General features: G+C 38.6%; 1 protein-coding gene across 4 annotated transcripts in view; it reads right to left on the bottom strand.

Annotated features, from left to right (window-relative positions):
• DCLK1 (doublecortin like kinase 1) overlaps nt 1-26,521 on the bottom strand; it is a 230,113-nt gene that overhangs the window by 114,169 nt on the left and 89,423 nt on the right. For all 4 annotated transcript variants that reach the window (XM_030274107.4, XM_012569748.5, XM_030274134.4 and 1 more), the window contains exon 4: nt 3,136-3,235. In XM_030274107.4, the coding sequence (XP_030129967.1) occupies nt 3,136-3,235 (100 nt within the window). The remainder of the gene's footprint in view (nt 1-3,135; nt 3,236-26,521) is intronic.

The following is a 26,521-nucleotide window of genomic DNA, read 5'->3' as shown; positions in this document are numbered from 1 at the left end:
TGATGAGTCCACAGATTTTTTTTCAAAGAAAAAGGAATAATTTCTTTCCCATGCTCAAAGTAGATAAGAAACGTAGTAATGGATTTCATTTATAGTAAGGGAAGATAGCTGGAGAAGATAGCTGAAAAACAGTAAGAAGAGTTTACCACTGGCACAGAATGTCTCGGTAGGATACAGATTCTTCCTCATCACAAGCTTTAGAGGGGCTTGTTAGCCAAGTATGCCAGAAATAAAATGTGGACTGTTAATCCCACACTTAAATGGGGAGATCGAGTCACTAACTTCTAGACTGGTTTTTCTAAATTTCTGATTTTATGGCTTTTAGAATGTGCTATCCAAAGGCAAGAGCAAGTCATGGGAGCAAGAGAAACAAAGATGACTAGAAATAATGCAAACTGATGAGATTTTGCCTCTCTGATAGAGTGGAATTAATCTCATCCTAAAAGCTTTTTAAGCAACTTTAAAACATAAAGTGTAGACAAGAACAGCTACATCTGGCATATAGATACCTTTAGGGAAGCTAACCAGACATTTCTGGAGCATAATTCATATGAACTCTTCAAAAGATCAATTTTCAACTGAGTCAACCAAATATCTATAATCTACTTTATCAGTAAGTCTGTTTTTTTTTACTGGGAAAGATATCTGCTGGGAATGGCTCAGTCCCAGGCAATTACCTACATGCAGGCACCTAGTGTTAGCTACAATGGATCCCAGTACAGGTGACTGGCTTCCCAACCCCCAACTTTGCCTCTTGCTCACCTCTAGTAGCAGGAGTTCTGAACCCAGATTACAAAACAATGGCATTCCTCTTCCTCCCTCAGAAGTAATTCCCAAAAGCTCAGAACCCTCATTATTTATATATTTCTTCAATCTACTTTTCTTTCCCGCCTTCAAATTTTGCTATTCTTTAGTCCTCCTGCTGCAAGACCTTAACTGTTACTCTCAACATCTGGCTGAACCTGGAGTATACTGGAGGGAAGTAGTGACAAACCAGCAGAGTGTTGCTTTAAAATGCTTTTCAGGGAAGCAGAGAAAGGCTTTACAAGCCCTGCACAGTTGGACAGCACTTCCTAATACTTGCAATGCTCTTAGATTAACTATGAGGAATGCACAGACACGCACTGTGATCACACAATTTCATTTGCCAAGCAAAACAAGTTAAAAGCTCCTTTTAAAAAAATTGTTTTCTCTTCAACTCTTGCTCCTGCTTAGAGAAGCCTGACTAGATGCATACCAATTGGTACATCAGCTATTAATGGCAAGCAACCTAAACAAGTTCTCTGATATCAAACCTCCTGAAAAAGAGAGAGCAAAGTTGATGTACACTTCTCAAAGAAATAAGAGACATAGTGTGAAATCTGATTTTTTCCCCTTTCTTCATTCCCGCAGTAAAAAAACCCACTCAATGTTCACTGAATCTTTATCTGATAGAAAAGCAAACACTACAAAAAATAGCTAAAGTTGTGTTTTCAGCACAGATTTTATGGATTTCTCTTTTTATAAGATCAGTACAAAATAGTTTTAAGCAACAAAGTTTCAGACAAAAATATCACTTACTCAAACAGATGCTGATATGTCAGACAAGCAAAGACTAAGCAGAATCAGGCTATATCTGTACTTTGGCATTAGACCTCCAAAAACCAACTACATACTTCTAAAAGGGATTTAGACAAATCTGTCATCAGCATTTCTTGTATCTCTGCAAAAACTGCCACAGCGTTCACTGGGCAGCCACCAATGTCATCCTTCAGATGAAACAAGTGAATCCAGACTACACAGTCAACTATGCAAGGACCTCCATTCTGAGCACAAAGCCAACTGGGAAACTCCTTTGCTGGTCAAATGTCCCCCCACTTTCCTAATTCCCATTCTATAAATGGCTAAAGCTACTTTTTCCACCATCAGTACATTTTGCCTTGAGTGTCAACTACAGCAATTTCATTACTGCAAAGTGCAGATCTGGTGGTGCTGTATTCTGATTTTTTTTTTCCACATTATAAGGTCAGAACGTATTCTTGCTTCTGTCTGTGCCTGCCACAGAAGGTCATTCCTGTGCCCAAAAGACATCTCCTTTATCAGTCATCCTTCAACTCACAGAGTCAGGTCTGCGCAAGTTGCCGCCTTCCGCTCCTACAGGCTAATGGAACATTTCTCTGCATCTGGGAAAACCAAGAGGCCCTCCAGCTTCACAGGTTAGTCAGAAAAATATAATTACACCACCTATAATTACACCAAGTGTGAGAGCATTAACTGCATCAAAAACCATGACGAAGTGGTGACACTAAACAGATACACACATAATGACTGTGAAGTGTTTACTGCTGCAACAAAATCTTCTCTGACTGATTCTTCAGCCAAGTATTCTTTCAGACCTTTGATATTTTAAAACAATATTAGAGATTTTGATACCAATGGATTACAAAGATACCATGGACAGAGAGAGGTAGGAGCAATAAAACTTTTGCTGTGTCTTGTTCTGCACAATGTAAACTCAATGTTGCTGGCAGTTTTGTTTGTTTGAATGCACAAAGTCTATAGTTAGTTTTTCTCCTTTTTCCTTACAACTGGGATTCCCAAGTCAGGAATATTCTTTGCAACAATAAAAGTATCTGAAAACAAAACATGCATTTTCCTTAGAGGATTACATACATTGATTTCACTATTGTATTAGTCAGCCTCTGAAAAACAGAGAACTCATTGAATTTTCTCAGATGACTTTGTCTGTTTTTGCTGATTACATTTATCTTCCAGTTAGAATTGAATCTTTATTTCTTTATCACACTACTTGTGAATCATTACTTAAATCTCAACGGTAGATACTGGAAGCCTGAGAAATTGTGATAAAGAAACAGAATAAATTCAAAGCCAAAACACAAAAGACCTTACCAAAAGAGGAATTCCACCAAACATGAATTTTCATACAATATGTGCAATTCAGGCTGAAATCAAGTTTTATGCTGCAATAGGCAGACAGCTTTATTGTTTCTTTCAATTCTCTTATTTTCAGTATTTTGAATTAAAATATTTCTTTATTTCTGAAATCAATCCAGGTGATACTGCTTTAGTTTAATTAGCATGATACAGAAATATGCCCTTTACTCTCATTGCAAACATTTAAAAAATACATCTTACCACTTTCATCCAGCAAGAAATCATCCTGGTAACGGAACTTTTCTGGTCCACATGCAATAAAAATGTCATCATCGCCAAAAAAATCCTGAAGGCACATCACCTGCAAACAAAAAGGAAAGGAAGGCATTGTATGAAATACCTCAGCATCAGAATTATAACAATAAAACCCTCTTTGTCTCCATCTGCATGAAAATTCTTCACTTTTAGTGGAATCAACAGGGCTTCATCTCCAGATAAATTTCATGGTGCTCTGACCATCTGTTACAAGTGAGAAACACTTTTATGGACACTGCAGGGAAAGATAAGACAAAAAGCCATAACTATCAGATTTATTACATGATGCACCTATGGTATGAGGTAAACACCTTCTGTTTGTGCACAAGGTACCATTCAGTAGTTAGTGAGTAATTAATTTGCCTTTCAGTTCACATCTCCATTATTTGGCTGCAATGAAATAAGGTTAGAGCTTTGTATGCAAAATGAAATGCAATTATTTCAGCAAAAATCTGCCAGGGAATCAAACTTATATGGGTGAACTAAACCTTCTTCAAAAAGTCTCTGTATGCCAGAGTTAATGTGAAGTTCTCTTTGAAGGCACCAAGCTGAACAGTCAAGTCAGATGAGCTGGGAATAATTCTTCTAATACTCAGTAAAATTATAAGCTCTTTCTACTCCTTATGAACAGTCAGTTCATATTGGTTCAGTTCATCACATTGGTGTGCTTTTGTGTCCCTACAGAAGATTTTAGAGACTTTATTTCAGCCTTTCAGCATCTAAATGAGGCTTGGAAGAAAGGTTGGGACAGGCTTTTTAGTAGGGCTTGTTGCAACAGGCCAAGGGGTAATGGTTTTAAGTTAAAAGAGGGTGGATATTAGGAAGAAGTTTTTTTACAGTAAGGATAGTGAAACACTGGAACAGGTTGTCCAGAGAGGTGGTAGACGCTCCATCCCTGGAAACACTCTAAGTCAAGAGCTGGCTGGAACTCTGAGCAACCTGATTTATTTGAAGATGTCCCTGCTCATTGCAGGGATGTTGCAACTAGGTGAGCTTTAAGTTCCTTCCAACCTAAATTATTCTGTTCTATGATTTCCTTTCAACAGCTTTCAGTTATTTTACAAGTCATTGCTTAACAATTCAATCTTTCCAATCATATGGAATCATATTAAACAAAGAATCAGTGACTTCTATGAAAAACTGATTTTGGACTTACTGATACAGCTTTGACAAATTTTAAAAACAAATAAGATGTCTATCCATCTTTAAAAAAACACAAAGACGTAATAAGGTCTGTTTTCACTTCACATTTACAAAAAGATTCTATATGAGTAGGCTTGCTTAAATATTGTTATATCAAGTTTTGTAATTAAATAATGCATTGATGTTTGAACAGGCTAATTTCATAAATAGAGTTTCAAGTCTACAGTCAGCAAAGCAACACATGAACAGTCTCTAAAAACTGACAAAAAAGTTGAGAACAGTCCAGCTCATCTAAACAAACCCCCTCAGAAAAAACATTTAAAGTCTACAAAAACAGAAATGAAAGAATTACCTAATGAGATTCTGGCATTAAAAGTATCCCCATCAACCTGAAGTAACTAGTGTCTAGGGGTTATAAAATTCACACCTATCATTCCCAGAAACATGCCTGAAGGCTTTGACATCCACAACAGTTACGAGCCTCAGTAGAAATGTCATAAAGAGGAAAATTAGAGGTACATGTCGTGACTTGCTTGTAGACTACTATTAAAAATTAAAACAATTTTAAAAGTAGAACATTAGCAAATAGAAAAAATAAAACAGGAAACTGAGAGAACAACAACTAGATGAAATAAATGCAAAAAAAAAAGACAAAAAAAAGGGTTCTTCCTAAATTATCCTTTCCTTAAGCAATACATGCACATTTAAATTATTTAAATTCAGATCCACCACAACCCTATTTCTACGACCACTGTCATCTTAACACTACACACTACCTGAACATCAACAATGTAAATATTTGGTAGAGCTTTTTACCATGTTCCTACTCTGTTTATGTTCTATTAGTGTATCAGCCTCAGCAGCATTTAAATAAACTCATTTGCTTCCCATCTTTCTTTTTTGTCCACAAGACATATCCTGCCTTATCTTCCCACCCCATACTCCCACCAAACTTCAGACAGCTCTTCTCTCCAGTCAAGTTCCTCTGAAATTGCCACCTCTCCCACTCCATGTACAAAACTACTAATTTGCAGAATTACATTAAAAATCCTGTGATTTCCTTTTTGCTTACCAAGTTTGACACACTTCTGGGGAGTCATGACTTTTACATTTGTCTTTATACCAGGCACAGTATTAGAATCAAACCAGCAATAAGCAACTCTAGACACAAAGCTGAACTATTTTGATAACAAACATGAATACAAATTATATTTGAGACAAAAAATAAAATGATTTAATAAAACCCCAAAATGTTCGGCTGTAACCAGTTAAGAGGGTTTCTTTGAAGCCTAAACAAGACATTAAAATTCAGGAAGCAACATTTAACACCAGGCTCAACTATACCTATTTTTAAAGCATCTCAGGTTCAATCAGTGCAATTTAAATGCAAATAAGAAAGAAAATAAGATTAACACACAAAAAATAATTTGTGCTTAAATATCTTTGGGTTTTATAATTTTATAATTTAAAGTGTTATTATGCTTGCCTCTTTTCTCCTTGCCCTCAGTTTCATATTGTGTGTGTAAAATTACAGGGTTTTTGCCTCCTGAAATGTTAATAATTTTGGAATTATAATTCTAGCTCTTAGAAAGGTTATAGCAAGATCACAATTTCCTTTCAAATCCATCTTCTTCCAGAGTAACTTCTCTTACAATTTTCAGTATCTTTTTATACTGCTATTGGAAGCTCTGAGATGGCCTTCACTGTCTGCATTTTCCATCCCTGCTGTCTCAGCATCCCTGCCCCTCTCTGCAAGTTCACACTCCTCAGCAGTTAAATTAAAAGGCATCTGACACATACACAGCACCTCTCTTCCAGGTTTTTTTGGAGAGAAATCTGCAAACACTTTCTATTCACACCCAGTCATCAGTTAAGTAACAGGACCTGCTTTTTATTACCCATTTTCACTTTTGGAGAACATGGCTCCTAAAAAGTTAGAGTTTAGAAGATCAAGAATTTTTATCACCTAAACTGGACCATACAAGTGTTTTAGAAATCACGCTCTGTTGCATGTGATCAGCTTTAAAATTAGTCATTTTTAAAATCAGCAAATTACAAAAGCCTCCCTTGGACTTTTCTGTTGTTTTCAAGGCACAGAATCCATCTTCTTTTTCACAAATAAAGTTTTATTTCTCACAAGGGGAAAAACAAAGTCAATGCAGGAGCAGTCAAATGTGCACCTTAAATAAAAAGAAAATGAAAAAATATTGTCTGCCACTCAAGTGGTACTAAATACTCTATGACTCTTTTTAATCAAAAACCTTTCTGGTAAGGAGACGTCATTTAACATTAATGGTGTATCTCTTACACTTTGTGAGGGAATGAATAAATAACAGTAGCATTAGCAGAGACCAGGGAGTGCTTGGATTGATGATGAGAAAGACAAATTGATCACTGCTACAGGTTTTGGTTATAGGCAAGCCACATAAATAAAACCTGGCTGACCTGGCCACAACCACAAAAAACAAAGGAGGCAGAAGATTTTGTCATGCCTAAAATCCCCTGAGTAAGTTGTACACAGTGAAGCCTGGATTCCACACTAATCATCATTGTCCCAGTAAACAACTCAAGGCAATCACATGCCCTTTCAGTGGGAAGCACAGGGGTCTACCTAGGAAGACCTCCCAATTATTTTGTACCTCAGTAGCTGCTACTGCGCTTTGACCCTCTAGTCAAAGCAGCACAGCAGCTGTGTCCCCAGAAGGCACCAGTGAAGGCCAGGATGGGCCAGGCACCCACAGCTCCCAGGGAAGCACAAAGCATATCAGCAGAGCTGTCTCAGATAAAGAACAGGGAGCAAGAGCAGCAAACCTGCCTTCCAGCCCAGCCTCAGGAAAGGCTCTGCACCATATACACTACACACCTTAGGCATTTTGAAAAATTATCTTCACTTTTCCATCTTTAAGCAGGCAAGCATTTGGAACTAAAGAGAAATCTCCTACTATGGGGACTTTTCCTTTGATTAGCCTGAAATATTAAAGTTCACCTCTTTGGAGATGGTCTCCTTCTTATGGAGACCCTCCTTCTTATATATACAAAAGACATCAGAAATTGTGCTTCACATGGCAGAGTGCACATGGCCCAAGAACAGCAGCTTGTAGAGCCAATCCCTGGTTTTATTCTCTCACCACAAGTAAGAAAGAGCAGTCAGAAGTGGTTTGGAGGAGCTGCAGAGGGAGGGAAAGAGTGAAAGGAGAACACAGAGGAAAAAGAGGGAAAGGCAAAGGGAAAACAGGGAAAGAAGAAGGAGGGAATCACGGAGGGAGAGAGCAACAGAGAGAGTGATTGGATCAATCCTTTCAGTAAAAGCATGAAATGAAAGTTACAAATTCAATCCTCTTTTATAACTGCTGTATTCTGACTGGATTCAGAGGCTTTTTAAATTCCCACTTTAAAACACATCCACAAAAAAAGCCCAGAACTAAATTCTTTGTGTATATCAGTCACAGCAAATTGAATTATTTTCTATTCTTTTAAAGTTGACCACACATCAAGTTAATATGGAAACACTGATATTTTTGAATAAAAAATATTCAGAAAACAAAAGTTTCCACTGCATTCAGGAACATTTCATAGCACCAGCACATTACAGCACAACCACCATGATTACTATCACACTTCTTTGTTACAATTTCCATAGTGCTGGGTTCTTGGGTAGAAAAGAAGGAGGGGGTGTTCTCTGTGTTTGTCTTCTTTTAATAACGATTTAATTTGACTTAAAGCTGAAAGCTGCTTTGGATGAGCAATGAGAAAACCTCAAGCTGGCATGTCCTCAGGCATCATGGCTGTTGGAGAGCTGGAAAGAAAAGTGATGATAAAGAAATGAGATGGTTAAAGCAATAGCGATGCAGAAGGCCCTAAGGAGAACTCAAGTGGTAAGTGGGTATAGGGTTTTATGAAAAGCAAAAGAAAAGTGAAGCATAGCAAAAGGAAAATATGAAGCATTAAGGAAGAAGGAGACATGGGTTGCCAGCCAGGAGCACACAGAGAGGGTGACAGAGAGGTAATTGAGGCTGGTGAGGAAGGAACAGTCCAAAGGAGGGGGCAGGCAGAGAGTCAGTGGCAATTGCCTTCCAGACTTCACCCTATGATCAGCGAGATGGGAAGTTTGAAATCTGTTTTAAAGTAGCCTTTTTGAACCTAAAACAATCTCATGTTGAGTTTGATTGCCATTTCTCTGATAGCAAAAAAAGACAATAAAAAATATTTTATCCTTGGAAAAACCTCAGTGTTTAAATGACTCATGATTTTAGGACTCTGACTCATTAGTTTTGTGTCAAGTTTTATGAGTTTTATTACAGAGCTCGTTTTCATTTTCCTGCTACTTTTGGCTCACTCAGACTCAATGTTTAATTCTTAGTCAGGTCTCTTCAGTTATTCATGTCAAAGGAGCTCACTATACCTCTCTACTACTATTTTTCTTTTTCTATTTTGCCTCTGGCTGATTTTTCAAGTTAAAAAAAAAATTAAGTCCCCCCCTTAAGATTCAATTTGATCTTTAATGGTACTCTGCCTTCATTTTTCTCCTTAGCCAAAGTACATTTTTCACTATCCACTATCTTTGCAGTACTTACCCACTTTTTATCTATTGCTTCATGGAGGAATATCTCAGATACTGAATTTATCTCACTGACATCTATCCTGGGAGTCAGTAACAAGTCTCATGATAGCTATGAATATTCCTGAAAGCTTATAAATAATTAAATCACAAAACAGTTTGTGTTCTAAAAGACCTTTAAGTTCCTCTGGTCCAATTCACTGAGTAGAGACATCTTCCACTAGATCAGGTTGCTTAGAGCCCTGCCACTGGTCTTGGGTATCTCCAGGGGTGATGGGGCATCCATAACTTCTCTGAGCAACCTCTGGCAGTGCCTCACCACCCTCACAGTAAAGAATTTCTTTCTAATAGCTAATTAAAACCTAACCTCTTTTAGTTTAAAAAAATATTTCAAACCATTTAAAACCGTTTGTCCTATTGCAACAGGCCCTGCTGCGAAGTTTGTCCCCAGACTTCTTTATGTTCTCAAAGGCTGCTATAAGGTTTGCCCAGGGCTTTCCCTTCTCCACACTCAACAACCCCACTCTCTTGGTCTTTCTTCATATGATAAGTGCTCCAGCCCTCTGATAATTTTTGTGGCACTCCCCTGCAGGTCTCAGGCCAGCAGAGGAGAAGGGGAAAAATCACTTCCTAATACTTGCAGAAGTGCAGTATCAGAAGAGACCTCCTGTATTACTTCATTTATCTCCCAGCATCTCATATTAGCTTTCGCAGTGCTTTGTTCAGTATTGTACCATACTGCTTATTGTGTAGAGCTCCCCTCAGAAGACAGAACAGTAAAACAATCAACTGTTACTTGCACAGAAAGATTTTACCAGCTTCATGAAAATCAGAAATTAATAATTCCATACTGCTTTTTAGGTAATTTCTGTGAAACGAGAAATCCAAGCATATCAATAAGGCCTTTGGAGAAGGGGAAGGAAAAATACCTGTTCTTTCTAAATGCATTTGGCAGCAAGTCACTTTTTTTCTTCCTTTTCCTCAAGGAACCTCAGACCCTCCCCTCTTTCTGAGGAAAAGGAATTATACCTCAGCTAGAATTCACAGACCATCACATTTGACTATTTCTTTCAAGGTTAAGGCAAGTCTATTTCTCTTCCTTTTGGCTCAGGCTCTGAGGCTTTTATTCATACCCTTTCACATTTATCTGTCATTACACATATGCCATTTCTAGAGAGCCAGTCACCTACAAAAAATTTCATTTATCATCAGTGTATATGCACTTCCTCTCTCAGCTTCTGTCCCAGGTTCTCCCCTCAGGTGGTGGCTTAGCTGAAGCCATTGGGAAGTATCTGCTACACATTCCTGAAGTCAAACGGCACCAAATTCATTCTTTGCTGTTGGAGTGAAATCTCCATGGTGACAACTGCATCATCAAGCTGTGAGAGCTTTTCAGTGAAGAAGAGAATTTTATCATGAGATTCTCATTACAAGAGTGCCGTCTGTAAATGAAGAGGAGATGGTACCATGGAGATTTCTGTAAATTAAGAGATGTTACCGCAGGGGCTCAAGCTGGCTGAAGCTGCTCTTTGCCAACTGGCCTGTGTGGCCACATTGCAGATTCACGCCTCTCACTGTGTGTGCCCCTCCCAAAGCAGATGAACACACAACACCCTCATAGTTAAAAACACATGAATTTTCATCCTCAAAAGCGGAGGCAAAACAAGCCAGCATCCCTGTGCCCTGGGGAGTCCTGCTTCGCCTGCCTCACACACATTGCCCCCTCAGCTGCGTGTTGGTCAGTGCTGGCTCAGGACTCACTGCTCTTCATTTTGCTTCCTCTGCCACCAATACAGAGGTTCCTCTCCCTTTCTGACTGCTGAAGATGTGGTACCAGTCTACTTCTATGAAGTGTGTATTCATCAACATCCATTCTGTGAAATACACAGCTCAACCTGTATGATCTTTATCAAACTTGTCAAAAAAACTGGCAGAAAATCACCTACTTTCTTCAGTTAAAATATGTACTCAGTAAAATATTACTTTCTTGGTCAGTAAAGTATTTCATAAGGACAAGAAAACCTTTCCATACTATGCTTTATACACTAATCTTAATATATTGTTTTACTTCACTATTTTACTTTTCTTGTTTGCACTAATGATGGCACACCTAGAAAACCAGTCAACTTAAATTAGGTTTTTGAAATTCCCGTTACGTTCCTGTTAAAAAACAAGTTCACTTTGTGACAAGCCCTTCTTAAAAGCTTTCACCTTAATCTTTTAAAATTCAGATAAAGATAGTAGGTTTGCAGTTCTAATGCACAGTAACTACTAAATTTTGGCTCAAAACATTATGTGAAACCTAAATAATTTCTTTGTTAGACTCTAATTTAGTAAACAAGCTTCTTTTTTAGAGAAATTGAGGAAAGCAGACACCTCATGGGCTTATGTGTGATTGCAGTACTGAGAAGCATTCAGATTCATGAAAGGTTTCTCTACAGGAACCACCAACATGGCCACTTGAGATTCCTCCTGTCAAAAACTGCTTCATGGCAGACAGGACAAGAGCCAGGAGAATGTAGCTTTTGCACTGGAGAAGAATCCTGCTAGTCACCATAAAATCCCACAGCAACTGCACAACAGATCAGCATGCTTGTGATGGACAATTCAAACACCAGAACAAAGTTTGTACAGCAACAGAGAAGAAAAAATTCTCCTCACACATTTAAAATAAAGTCATGTTAAACAGAGGCTGTTTCTTCAAGACAATCAGACATTGATTGATGTTAGCTCAGCCATCAGGATGGCTGACTGAACAGCAGAAGATATAATCAATGGGCCAATGGAAAAATAGTTAAGGCTTGATAGCAGAGTTCAACTAGATGGGGATTTTTTTTTCCTTCTGCCACATTCATGTATTTTTCCTCATGAGCTGCAATACAACACTACCGTTTAGTGGTCAGACACACCAAGTGCAGACTTCAGCAGCCCACCTGGATTTTTTCTCCAAACAGGTGGCAACTATTTGCTAACACTGTATTCACATAACCCTAAGAAACAGGAAATTAATATTACTCTAATTTCTGATCACTTAGCATAATCATCTCCTTGACTTCAGGTGCTTGAATTAGGCCTTGTTAGAGGTACTAAAATAGTTTTTGAGATTGAATTCAGAATATGTATGTAACAAAGGAAACAACTCACACAGCTTGAAAAACTGGGTTTTGCTGAAAAAGATACCATACCCCTGTGAGCTTTTTATTTTTTTATTATAACTGAATTCTGCTCTTAAATATTTAGAAAAGCTAAGCAGAGAATATGTTGTCCATGATTTAAGGAGCAAGGAATCCTAGTATGGCTAATATCCTCTTTGTCAAGATGGTGTGTACTTTTACTTCGTCATTCACATAATTGTACTCCTGCAACTGCACTTGCACAAAAGCAGCTGGTTTCAGAGCATTCTCTTAAACCATCATGAGCACTGGTCAGTATGTTCTTCAGAAAAAAGAGTGACAATTGCAAGATCATCGCCTGAAGGAGGCCTTTGCATGAATTTCTTTCTTATAAAAGAAAACCCCACAATTTGAAGGCCATGTAGTAAAAAACCAAAACTGTTCTTCAATCATCAATCATTTTACAAGTGAAAATATTATTTTTTACCTCTGTTGGAATAACGCTACTTTCTAGAATACCACTGCAGATATATTTTTAAAAATTAAATTCACAGTTTTGTTCTGGTTGCTGTGAACAGCAGAGCACTGGACTACTTCTCATGTCAATGTTCAAAGCTTTTCAAATATGCAAAAATAACCAATTATGAGTTTTTATTGTTCACATTTCATGAAAATTTTTCACTGATGATCCTTCTAGTTGGTTAGAGCAGTTATATGAGGAGGCAGAGACCAGCTAGGTGAAACAAATTCATTCAAAAGAAAAATGCAGCCAGGTGCCAATTTCTGAAAATTATAATTACAGGTTTGGAGATAAAGAAAATATCTTTCAAAAGTACAGACAAAAAGTAAAAGACAAAAGTAAAGCAAAAATGTTTTTCAGGGCAAGCGTCTAGTGCTAGGTGAAAGGAATCATTTTGTTCAGTCATGTTCACTGTGTTTAGTAAATGCATTATATTGGCCCATTACCTGAAACAGTAATTAGGATGCCTGCTACTTCTGAAGTAGTTTGATTGCATTTCATCCATAAATCTCAAAAATAAGGTGCACACAATCAATGTTTCTCAAAAAACACTTTTACAAAATACCTGCATACCAGTAAAGCTTTCTGATTGCAACTTCTCCCTGACACTCAATAAAATTTTCCAGCAAAAGGCATTCTCATCATTTTACCTGAATGCATACAACACTGATTTCCATTTTCAAGTAAAGGAGCTATCAAATTCATCCTATAAGGCAAGTATGGATCCTTGAATTAACTGTTAGAACAGAAGCATTTGATTAATTTTTTACCTCCGTCCACTATGTATTTTTCTAGAGGTTTGCTTATTTTTGTGAAGTTCTGCTCAGCAGGAGGTTGTAAGCTGGGCCCAGCTCTGCTTGACTGGCCAGATGCTGCTCCCTGCCTTCCCAGCTGGGAACTGTGGGAGCAAGCTGCAATCATTTTTTGAGACACTGGGAGATCACACAGCCTTCCCTTGGAGACAGCAGAAAACACAGCTTCTCTGGGAATTGGTCCAAATAAAATTTACTGGCTGTCTGGATCCAAATCCAGATGGAAAGCTTTGATTGGTAATTTTGCTTTAGGTACTGCAATCCCTCTATAAGAGAAATTATATATATTTTTATATATATATTACTGACTGATCAATGAAAAGCTAAAAGTTATAATCTACACACCATTATGAAAGCATCTAATTTAGAGACTACCATGGCATTAGGTGGCATTCCAGGAGCAGTTTCCTGAAAGACTTTTAAAACCATGATTTTCTTTTGTCTTTAAATTCAGATAAACCTGCCTCAGCACAGCTTTGTCAAATGTGGTAACATTTCTGGCTTTCTTGCTCTCGTGAGAGGGCATGCACTACAGAAGGTGCTTGAAGCATGAAATTTGTAAGAGTTAATATCTGAACCAAACCCATCACACCTTGTGCCTGCAGCAGAACCAGATTTCAGCCACCAATTTCAAGCAGCAGGCGGGCTGTGCAAAAAAATACGTAGCTACCCAAATGCATTTACAGAGTTATTTTCCCTTCTTTAAAGTATTTTAATTCCAAAATCCCAGCGCATCACCTTAATATCCATGACAGAATGTTCACATGTTAGCTTACTGACTAATGGTGGACTCTGGTGATAATGCCATAAACTCCATTTCTTTCAGGCATAATCATTCAAAAAAGGAAGCAGGACAGCACTCCATCATAAACTGCTTGGAACATAAGTGAGATGTGTAATGGCTTTTGGCTGCACACACATGCTAACTTAAGGCTCAGCATGCAACACATTAAAAAAAATTGACATGGATGAATTCTGAAAAAAAAGAGGAAAAGGGAAAACAGATGTCAAGGTTTCAACAAGTCACTGCACACTGCAGCTGGAACCAGTACAAAAACAGCACAAGTATGCTGATAATGTAGCATTTCATGTAATGATAAGGACAATAAAATAGCACAAAATGCAAAAGCTCAAATGGTTAAACACCTTCCTCAAATTCCAGAGGGTCAGTTGGGCTGAACAATAATAGTAATCTTTTCAATAACCAGATTAAATGATTCAACCATTAAAGCTCTTTATGCTCAAGAAAAGTGAAAATTGAGAGATTCCCTTTCTTCTAAGTGCAGAATATGGACAATCTAAAATCCAATCCAAACAGAAACGCACATGCACATTATCTCATTACCATCACTCTTGAAACTCTTCGGCAATAGTTTCCATTATTACAACAGATGTTAACAAGATGGATAGAGGGCATGTTAAATAAACATTAATATTAATAGATAAGTGTCTATGCAGCAAAGCCACTGTTCAAATTATTTATTTCCCCAAGAGCATTTCTTAGGAAATTAATCAGGGAATTTTTCTTGCTAATAACTATTAAAAATTCAAGGTATTTCCATTGACAAAGACTGTATCATTCAGGGGAAAAAAAACTAAGCAATGTAAACATGGTCTACATGTGTAATCTTTACTCTGGTGGAGTGATTCTTGTAATTGCCATTCTCCCTAGGCTTTGGTTCCTTAGGACAAAGCAGCAGAGGTAGGAAATGTGCACAGAGAGAATCCAAACTACAGAAATTTACAATGTGAAAGAGTTCAAAAGCTTAAGGATAAAGAAAGAACATACGTACTACTAATCACAAAAACCTGGAATTTTAAGTCCAACTCTGTGAAGAGACACCTTGGTCAGAACACTGCCTCCACATCACAGGCAGACTGCTTACAACTGCTGAGATTTCTCAGGCATGCTGAACATGGAGATTGCTTTCCATGTAAGAGTTTCTTACTGGAACACAGCCTGTTGCTTGTGAGTGCTTCAGTACAGCAAGCCCTGGGACATTACTAAATCTAGCAAGCAAAAAATGAGCAGAGTTTATAAATCCATGACTATGACATGAACCATCAGGATTAGAGCTAACAAAAAAGCAAGCAAGAAAAACCTGACACCAACAACTGGAAAAAGGATTTTTAAAGTACTGCTACACACAGAGTCACAACTGACTTCTGAAAGACCTGAGAATTAAAATGTAATCAGTGTAAGCTTCAGATAAAACCCTGCCAGCAAAACATATAATAAATTAACATTACAATGAGAGTTGAAGTCTTCTCAAGCACCTCTGAAAGTTCCAGCATAATGGCATAGAAAATAATTCCTTCAAAATCCCTTCTATTTTGCTAGAAAACCTTTTTTCTACTATTTAAGCTATAAATTGTGAAAGGAGATACTTTTATGAAGAATCAATATCCAAAACTGTTGATTTTAAGATTAAAATGATTACAATATACTAGTACTGTATCTTCAAAACTACTTGTTGCCTAAAAAAATGTTAATGAAATTTTTTTGCTGCCATATAACCCTTCCACATTCATCACTAACCTGACTGCTGTGTATTTATAGACTGCACAAGCGAAAAGCATTGCATTCATGCTTAATTTCATCTGTGCACGCTTAGGTTGACTTATTTTAAGCTGTAGCATAGCTTAGAGGAAACACGTGGAGATGTAGTAAGTACCAAAGGAATTTGTTTTGATTATTTTTGACATAATAAGATACATCAAACTGACACCCTGATGCAGATGCACATCTTTGCTGGCAGTGCAGCATCACTCGCATGCAAAAGCCATACCAAAAATACCTGCCAGATGTGTTTGGAAACGTTATGCTATTTAACAAACATTTGAAGACTTGACTCAAACCCAAAATGAAATCAAAAAGATGAAGCAATCTATGCTCAGACAGTACAGCCCCAAATAACTTGTTGAACTGGAGGTCCAGAAGCTCAGCAAGTTATTAATCTGTTATGCTGTTCCTTACAAAACTTTATAATCTTTTAATTGTATCCCTGTGTTCTGATTCTACTACCTGTTATGAACGTGAACTTAAGAGCCTTCAGCTACAAATCCTTTACTTCTAAGATCCTATATCTCATAGGGAATGATGTGATAAAGCAACTTGAAAGAAGTCACATTACAAAATGTAGGAGAATTTAGCACATTTGCAATTCAGAAGGCTTCTAGGAACAGATAAGTTCTAAAGAAAAACACAATCACAGAAAATAGCACCATGTTTGAAAGGGAAATTTGCACCAAAAGCCATTTCAGCTGTGATAACACCTTGCTGTGTCTCTGAATTTCCTTTTCACTTACTGATGTTCTTCTGCAGCACAAAGGCCCAAATCTCCAGGACAGCCAGTCTCCACACAGCACATGGCTTCATTTTTTGCATCCAGAACAACCCAGGAAATTAAGTTCTGTCCATATACCTGTCTCTACATGTCCCATGCGTATCAATATAAACTGATCTAAAAATCCCAGGATCAATTTGTAGCTGCTAACATAACGAACCAGAAAATGTCTGGCCTACAAGAAGGGAAAAAAAAAAAAAAAAAGGTTTGAAGGTTTGCCCAATCAGGTTATCTCTTCTCTCTGCTGCACTTGCATTTGGGTTTGGTGGTGGTGGTTTGGGGAGTTTTTGGGTGTTTTGTTAACTGAGAAATTGAAATAAATAGGTTTCCAGCTCAGAAGCAAAGCAGAGGGAAAGGTAAGTACCCTAACTACACGAGAGTAAAGATGGAGCTGTGGATATGCTCATTGTTAAATCTGTGTCATTTGTGAAACACTAAAAAAAAATAATTACCAAGTGAGGCAAAAGCAGAAAGAAGGAACTGAATACACAGCCCACACAGTCACAGATGGTGACACACTCTGATGGGGATGGAAGCAATTATGAGCCAGTCTTAGTCCTGGGACTATTCAAGAAGTCCTTGAATGATATTCACAAACATTAGGCACGTGACAGGGGATAAGCACTCTCATATTAATGGCATGGCTCCAATTACTCCAAGTGGTTTCATTAGTTTGGAAGTGTTGTTAACTCCTTTCAGCAAGTGCAGGTAGCGCTTAAAAAAAGAGAGGATTTTCTTTCTTAAAAGACACTGCAGTAATAACTTGATATTGGAATCCAAATCTTAAGTATTTTTATTGCTTAAAGGAAAACCTGGAAACGGCGAATGTGAACATAGGAAATGTGTCACAACCAAGCTTGCAGCGTGCTGCCATGTGCTTTAAAATTGTTCAAGGGCTCTGGGCATAGTTACCCTTCTCAATGCAAGCTAGGCAGCAATGTATATGAGAAACATTTGCTTTATGTTAGCTACATAATTACAATTTTCTAGCAAATTTAAAACAGGCAACAGATTCACTTCACCAAAAATATCTCAAACACACACTCAATTATTTGACTTTTCCCAATCATTTAAAACAAAGGTAACTCTACAATCCCCCAAGATATTTCCTTCCACGCCTTTGCATTTTTTCTAGAGGTACTTCCTTTTCCATTTGTTTAAGCCTTTAGTATCATCCTTCTTTGCTGAAACGAAAAGTGGTCATGCTTTCCTTTAAGAAAAATGAACCTGAAAGCATACAAAATGCCTACTGCCTACTTCAGAGCAGTAACTCAGTACAGAAATAACCCACAAGCCTAATGAGAATAAGCTCTCCTTAGGAGCCAGAGATTTTAGCACCGCCAGTGATGGATCTATGTAAGGCCAGAGTTAGGATCCAGAAAGAAGCATTATATGTCTTTTTACCTGGCAATGTATTATTTGTGCATATTCATTTTAAATAAAGATATATTAAATCATATTTCTTTTTATCTGTCATTACCCACAGAGGGTATTCACCAAAGTTAAATTCATGAATACTCTCGGAATAGAAAGCGATTTCAGAAAAGGCAGTTTAGAGAAATAACATACCCTTAAGTGTTTTGAATAATTTTCAAGAGGTGTCTCATTGTTGACAGACACTTTAGCTTACAGTGTCAATAAAAGCCTCTAGTTAACGTTTGCAAATACATTTACTCAGCATCCCTAATTGTCTTAAGACAACCTAAACCTGTGAATCAGTGTGGAAAAGTGACAAAACAGTGACACAACACAGGAAGAGAGCACTAATAGAGATTTATAAGACATAGCCAAAGATCCTCCTGAGTACATTAGAACTTGTTTCTGCAAACAGAAACTTGATCAAGTAATGTATTCATTCCTTTAAAGTGACCCAGAAGTTAATGGAAAAATATCCATGCAGGGAAAAGCCACCCACACTTGAATGGTACAATGACTCAACCAACTCAAGGGCTCAGGAGAACAGTAAGATACGAGTCACTATCTGCGGCATCTTCTAAAATGTCTCCTGTGCAAAGATTACCGTCTACCTTGCTGAATCCATCAGCGGCCACTTCAGGATGAATTCATCACACCAATGGCAGCTGACAGCCCTGTCCTTCCCCTGAACCAGCCGGGAATATTGAGAGAAATTAATACTGCCTCCAAAATGAGGATAAACAATTCCTGGTCCGTCGGCAGCGGCTCCAGAGGTCTTAATTCAATTTTAACTACGCAGAGCAGACCCCAAACTCTCAGCCTTCGCCAGGTTTGGGCGGCGCCAGAAGCCCGAGCAGCGGCGCTGGGGCGCCGACCGGAAGGCGGAAGCGCTGCCGGCGGGCGGGAGCAGCGGGCGCCGCAGGAGCAGGACCGGAGCTCGCACGGGGGCGCTGCGGGGCCGCGCCCGGCCCCAAACAGCGACGGTATGGAGGGATGAAGGGAAATAAGGATCCGAGTGAACTCTCCCACACCCTCAGTGAAGCGGTCACAGTTCAACTTCGAAACTCGTGATTTCCAAGAGTGAGAAATCCAAGAGAAGGCTTTTCTCCCTTTCTGACATTTCAGGTGCATTAACTTAGCTTTTCTTAATGCCATACTTGCCTATGGGCAAACTTCCCCCCCACACACAGAGCATGAATTTTATTATATTCTTCACAGTTTCTCACATTTTTTTATGAACATCAGGAAAAAGCTTTTAATGTGAGAGCGACTGAGCACTAGCGCAGGGAGGTGTTAGAGTCTCTAGCCTCAAACACTAAAAGGCCATCTGGACACTAAAAAGTCCTGGGCAGCCTGCTAGGGGTGACCCCACCTGAGCAGGGGAGTTGGTCCAGACAGCCTCCAGCAGTCTCTTCCAGCCTCAACAATTCCATGATTCTGTGATCTTTTTTTTTTTTTCTTTAGTTCACTATCTCTTGTCATCACCCTCCCACTCATACTCTTTTTTCCCATTAATATCCGCTGCCTCAATTGCCTTACTCCCACCTTGCTGTCTCACTTCTTACTCTTCATCTGTTTTTTTTGCTCTCAGCTAGTAGAAGAATATTCTGCCCTTGTGAAGTAATTGGGGAGGGTTACATGTGTGACAACTGGAGCTAACAATCAAGTCCTACTTTGAAGCACCTTCCCTCTCCATAGTAACATGGGACAAGAGGCACTACAGGAGATCATCATCACCATGGCCAGAGGACATCAATTCAGATGTACACACGATCAGACATACTTTGTGTAACAAGAAAATTGCACCATTTTGTCAAAGTAAGTATGTGTCTCTGTCACAAGGGCTGCTTACATCCTGGAATTAAATGTATGCCTCATTTTTGGGACAGCTGTATACATTCTAACTATACTGCAAAATCAAGTTGAATTTTTTTTTTCAATCCTGATTTTTAAAACTAATTGTAAAGGGTGATAAAGAGACCTTATATAGGTTTAGAAGCCAAAACCATGACAGAAGTCTAAGAAAATCCTTCAAAACAGCTCATTCCCTTAAAAAGAAAACAGAACCAAAGCCAACCTCAATATAAGTCCCTTTCACAAACAAAACTGAAACAGAAGTAAATAACAGAACAGATTATGTGCCCATATTTTCCAGAAACAAGTCTCACCCCCACCAATCCCTCTCAGTTTTGTCCTGTGAACAAATTCATCAGCAATTTTACTTGGACAGCAAATAACAAAGCTACCGGTCTTGACTACCCATCCCAGATACCAAACTATTCCTGAGGAAGAGGAGTGACTACTTTGTCTAGCTGTGGAAACTTCAGCCAGACTCCTGAGGGAAGGAAAAGCTGTTTTCCCTTCCGCCATCACCTGCCCCAGCATTCCTGGGGGAGGGCATAATCGGCTCAGGAAAGCTCTTCCCTGATTCAAAAAGCTGAAACACACCATAAACAGAAGTTAGAAAAAAAGTTTTTCATGCTTCTTCTGTTGCCTCACAAGCTCTGAGCTTACCTCCTGGCACACAATGAACGCTGTTTTAAGAGTACAAAAAAAAAAATATAAAAGGTCCACAGCGTACATCCATAAAACTCAAAATTCAAGCCTGTTGTGAAATGAAATATTAAACAGTGTTTCATGATTGCACTATTGTGACTACTTAAGTGAGAAAAGAATAGAAGAAAGAGTGAGCCCAGTCCTGAAGAATGATACCTACTATACCTTTGGGCCTTTTCCACAACTCCCCTACTTCTCATTAAGAGATTTAACCCAGGCCCTATTTTAAGGAATTCTGATGTATCTCTAGTTCTTCTGCCAAGCAGCACTAGCTGTTACATTCAGTTAAGTTCATAGCTGTCACGCTATATGCAAGGGACATATGATGCCACACTTTGAATACAGAAAGACACACAACTCTACCTTTGGAATTTCCTGAGAGCATGTGGACCACAACAGGTGACAACAGGAGAGATTTCCCAGGATGCTTATTCTTTTTGTTCCTCATTCTATTTTCCAGCATTTAAAAACACATCAAATCCATATCTTTCAAGGCAAAAGATTTATGGTGTTCTTTAAAAAAATTCCAATTTCAAAAATAATGCCACAGTCCTGCATAATCCTATCTTTTGTTTGCTAAGTCTGCTTCCCAGCAAAAGCCCTGCATTCCAACAATTGCTTACTTTCTAGTTACAGTCTTAGCTGCAGTGCCTTGATAAATAGATGTTTCCATGGAGATGACAAATGAATATCATCCATGTTGCAATGAGATTCAGATTTCATCTTGGACCATTAGCTTTCAAACCACAGCTTATTCATTATTCATTTGCAGTAAGGAAATGGCTGAAACTCAGTGCATTACAGCAGATTAAAATCTGTGCATGCAGTTTACAAGAAAGTGCATTTGTCACCATGTAATATGAACAAAACTCCCTGGGATTAAAATAATGATTCCAGAAGCTGTCCTAAAGGTCTAGAAAGATTTTCCCCTCAATTTATGTAGGATGCCTACATAAACTATGGAAATTGAGACACATTTTAACTATTAAGGCATGCAGGGGACTTTCAGGTGGAAAAAAACCCAGCAGATGACATTCAACTGTTTTTCAAACTGTTAGAATTACACTAAATGCTTTTCAGAAACAGGCTTAATAGCATAAACCATTAAAACTTATTTGCTTAGCAGTACATGTAAATTTGTGTGTCCTTTTGTCAGTTCTTGTGTACGAAACCAGTATCTGCATTCCATTCAGAAAAGTCCTTTCTTTTATGACTGGCTGGCAGATGACTGGAGTCTTTGGCAGCTCTGAGGGAGCCTAAAATGGAGAAGAAAATATTTTCAGTTTTTTCATAACTAAAAATTTGCACAGTGGCTGCAGTTATTTTTAAAAAGACCTTAAAGCTCATGAAAGCTTTGCACTTGGCAGGAACATCTACTTTTGTCTGCTCAACTTAAGAGAAATATTTGTTCTTCTAGATTTAACAAATTAAAGGCAGTACACTAATAGGATAGTCAATTAAAATAATATACAGTATCAATGCACTCCATTAAAACATTTTTTCAGTCATATGTCCTGAGCTAGAAGGAAGAAAAAAATCAGTGCGCTCTTGCTGCTACAAGCAGTACACACACTGAAAGAAATTTTGTGTTCTGTATCTGTACTTCCACACATAAGGGCTTTAAATTTATGGTAATTTGAAGAATATGAAATACTCTTTCTTAAATGCTGGCCCAAGACTGGCCTACTTGGAAGGAAGGAGTCTGATCAATGCTTGAAAAATACAGCAGACATATGCACTGCAGTGTCACCTAATATTTACTGGCTGCTGTTGTCATTGCTTGTAACAGCATTCAAATTCACTGTAAGGTAGGCAGGAAATTTTTGGCTTATTGTGAGGTGGGAGCTGTCTAGATGCATATGACCTGAAGGAAATTTTGCCTAAAGGAAAGTTATTGTGCATCTGACCCAGGGAAAAAAAAAAAAAAAAAAACAAACCAGGACATACAAAAGTGGGACGTCCTTCACACTTGCCCTGGTTAACAACATCCATCCATGCTCCTGCTATCTGAGCACTGGAGTTGTCCTGGGAAAAGCATGTCAATTAGAGTGAGTTATAACTAATTATGTGTCTCTTCATTTGAATTACTGTCCATTAAGAACTGACCTGAGTTTACAGAACACATTTCATTCCCATAACTGGCTTAATACCAGTGTGGCAAGAGGTCAAAGGGTAACAAGAAATTCTGAAGCAGGATTACTTTGACACGTAAGAAGGGGATAGTGAGCAGCAGCTCATTTTTTCCCCACTAACATGACATGCCATTTTCATACTACTGCTATCTCGCCTAGTTCTGCAGATTACCATGAAGCTGGAACGACCACACGCTCCACTGCACAAGCAGCCATCTCCAAAATGTCTCTTTGTATCTCACAGATGAGGCTTTATACAAGCATAGGGATGAGATGAAGCAAGCAATAAAGGCCAAACCTTATTCACATCAAGGAATATGCAGACAGTCAAGACAAAGAACTGAGCTCTTCCTGTGCAGGTTGTCTCACATGGAGTAGGACATCTACTAAATGACCTTATCTGCAGAAATGAACTTTCCAGGGTTATTTTTGTTGCTGCAGAAAGGCAAAAGAGTTAACCGTTACCCACCCTTTGCAAACCTTTGAGGATTTGATCCACCACATTTAATTTAGAGAGTTTTTCTACTCTGAACTCAAAGTAGAAGTTGAAATTTAATTTGCCCATTATTGTAATTCACAACAGTTAACACCTGGAACTGCCTAAGGTTTGAAGTGAGACATCTGGGACACAAGTGACAGAAAATCGATTTGTTTCTCAAACCTGACTCTTTTCTTATTTGGCAGGAGATGCTCTCTTCATCACGCTCTTAATTTCCATCTGAGCACAGATTCATAATAACCATGACAGTGTGTTTTCACTCACCAGCACAAATTGTAGCCTTCAGAGGCAATAAAAGGAACAGGCAGATAGACAAAGCCATGGAAACCTTTAAGCACAGCACAGTGAGGATTCCAGCATCGAGCTAGATCACCAAGGAGTGAAACACATGCTCTTTTCCTTTGAGAAGAAAAATAAACCCCAGGATGAAACAAGGTGATGCAGATAAAATGTCTTGCAATATTTTTTGTAACTTATCTTTCTAAGATAAACACACAAAAGACCTAAACTTTTGGTGATATTTACTGGAGCCAAAATAACTGCTGTGAACTCACTGTAGAGTACATCAGATGTTCTGAAGGACAGTGTGATGTTAAGTGTAATGTTTGCAAGTATTTGTTTAATTTAACCTATAACTCCTCTCTGCTTGCTCTCACACATTTCTATAAACCTATCACTGTGTGCATCACCTGCTACAGCCTTAACCTTTCCCAGCTGGATATGGAGATGTAACTCCACAGGTAGACAGCACAAGACACTCTGAATCCATGAAGTGATCATACATGATCCTTCAGCACAAAAGTCACTGTAGCCACCTACTTCACCTGGTGCAGAAGGAACCTTTGCTGTCCAACAGCTTCCTCTAGTAGTATTTTCAGCTATTTTATATATAGCTGCTGTCATGCCCAATATGCTTGACCTTTTGAAATCTGCAGCTTTCAATTCATTTAACAAACATAACCCTTTATTTACTACTGTTTAAAATATTTTAGAGCATAAAAAAATCTGAAAATTGAGCCAATGTTCATGGGAAAACAAGAACACATACACTTATATAACTGATCATTTCTAAGGTGACAGTGAAGTTTTAAAATCACATCCTTAAAAGTCCAGAATGGGAAACTGAGATGCAGGCAGGGCTAATTAGCAGCCATAAAAGACTAATTAATGTACTAAGTCCCAAGAGGGAACAAATGTTCACACCCTTGTAGCATTTGGGCTATACAGATTTAACTCCTAAACTTAGGAATAAACTCCTGTAGGTTCAGCTCCAAGCTCAGTTTCAGTTAGACATTCCAGAAGCCACCACGTGATTTGTTCTGGTTTAATTGATGTGTTAGATATATTTTTTTAATACATTTACATAGTGTTCTGAGTTTGGATAGTGTTGAGTAAAAAGCCAGACAAGGAAGTTAATTTTCGTTGAGCCCTGAAGGAGAACCTAAATCTTCTACTTTGTATCTAGAAAAAGATATGAAATGTTTATCAATTAAATTATTTGGCCTTTTTCAATGGCATGATACTAAAGCAAGAATACATAATCTTCAGAAGAAGTTTGCATTATTATCCCTTTTCCTACTAGGAAATAACTGAAGCCAACAGAATAGAGTTGTATAATACTCTATTCCGGGCCAAAAATCAGCATTTCAAGCACAGAAACTCTGATTTGAGTTGAACTCATATTACATGGGGAGAAATTAATTTATTCCCCTACTTCAGCCAAGCACAGTTAACTGAAAGCTGAAAATCTTTAAACAACATGACCCCACAAGGCAGGCAGGACAACCCAGAGCACCTGTGTGACACCACAGTAAAGCCATTCTGCCACTACCTGAAGCCAAACTCTGTGAGCAGCACCATCAAAACTATGGGCCATTGCTACCAAAGCCTTCTACCAGTGCTTGGCAGAAAAAGACTCAAGTATTTCTTCTCCCCAACCTACCAAAACAGGAGAAACATAGCAAAAGTAGGAACTGCTCATCTGCAGAACCACACTATGGAATTTCTTCCCCAGTGCACTTAATATACTTTCCTTCTTTCCTTCCCATCTTCCCCCCACAACCTGACAGCAATTAATGGACTCAGGGATCTCTCAACTGAAAAATTGTGGAAGAAGCTGCAGTAGGATGGAAACGTCAGGGCTATCTATGTCAGTGTCCTGGAGTCCCTGGAAGTACCAGGCTTGTAACCTTCCTGTCATCTCATGGTGGCAGAAGCCCAACAGGGAGTCAGGGGAGAGAAGCTCAAAATGTGTGACATTCCTCTGAGTGCAATCACAAGGCCTCAGTCACACAGTCCACATTCACCAGGTAAAAGTGGGGCCAAGCACACAGCTTCTGACTGTTGCGTTTTGTCAGCTATGAAATCAACCTTCGTGGCTAAAAGGCTTGCTGGGCACTTTCAGAATGTACATAGAGTCGTCATAGTTTCCAGCCTGTTGGATGATGAACTGTAGCCAGAATGGACCAAGCACAACTATGGTACCACTGCAAGTAAGAGTCACTTTGATTTTAAATTACTAATCTCTTCTGAAAGAGATCTTATTTTGGTCTCATGAAACCTGATTTTCCTAGTTTCTACTCTGCAGAAAGGAGAACTTATGCAACGTGTAGAGCTGGCTGCACTAGGTGTATATATATATATAGCATTTTGGATCATCCTCTTTAATGATCATGTTGAGTTCTTAAACCATTTGCCATCATTTCATATAAATATCTGTCCAGAAAACAGCAGGAAAATCTGCAGCAACTGCTAGTCAGCCATTTCTCTGTTTCCAGGCAGGATGTAACCCAAACTCCAGTGCTTTATAAGGAAGATTTAGCCTTTCAATATATCAGAGAAGGGACTACACCAAGGTCAAAGAAAAGCAGCATTTCAGTCCCTATGAAAACTCCAATTTGCTCATATTTTACAGGGTATGTGCATTATTCAAATATGCATCCTGTAGAAGTGTATTTGAATGTAATAATGTCTTTTTCCACCTCTGCATCCCACAGGGCAATTTCTAGCCCCAGAAAGTGTAAAGGAATATTGAGGAGGATGTGCCCCTCCCAGCTCTATAACTCAAGGAACTGAAAATCCATTTTGCCACGTGCAATTGCTGCTCCAGCCACCAGATGCTACTGTGGCATTAGAATGGGAGCCCAGAGTTGCGGCTCCTCACAGTCCACTACTGCAGAATGGACACCACACAGCCTTTAATTACATGATCATACACTGCCTCATGCCCTAAGCTG

The sequence above is a fragment of the Taeniopygia guttata genome, chromosome 1, assembly GCF_048771995.1.
Source record: "Taeniopygia guttata chromosome 1, bTaeGut7.mat, whole genome shotgun sequence".
Classification (NCBI taxonomy): domain Eukaryota; kingdom Metazoa; phylum Chordata; class Aves; order Passeriformes; family Estrildidae; genus Taeniopygia; species Taeniopygia guttata.
The sequence above is the reverse complement of the archived record's forward strand: the minus strand, read 5'-3'. Positions and strand labels throughout refer to the sequence as shown.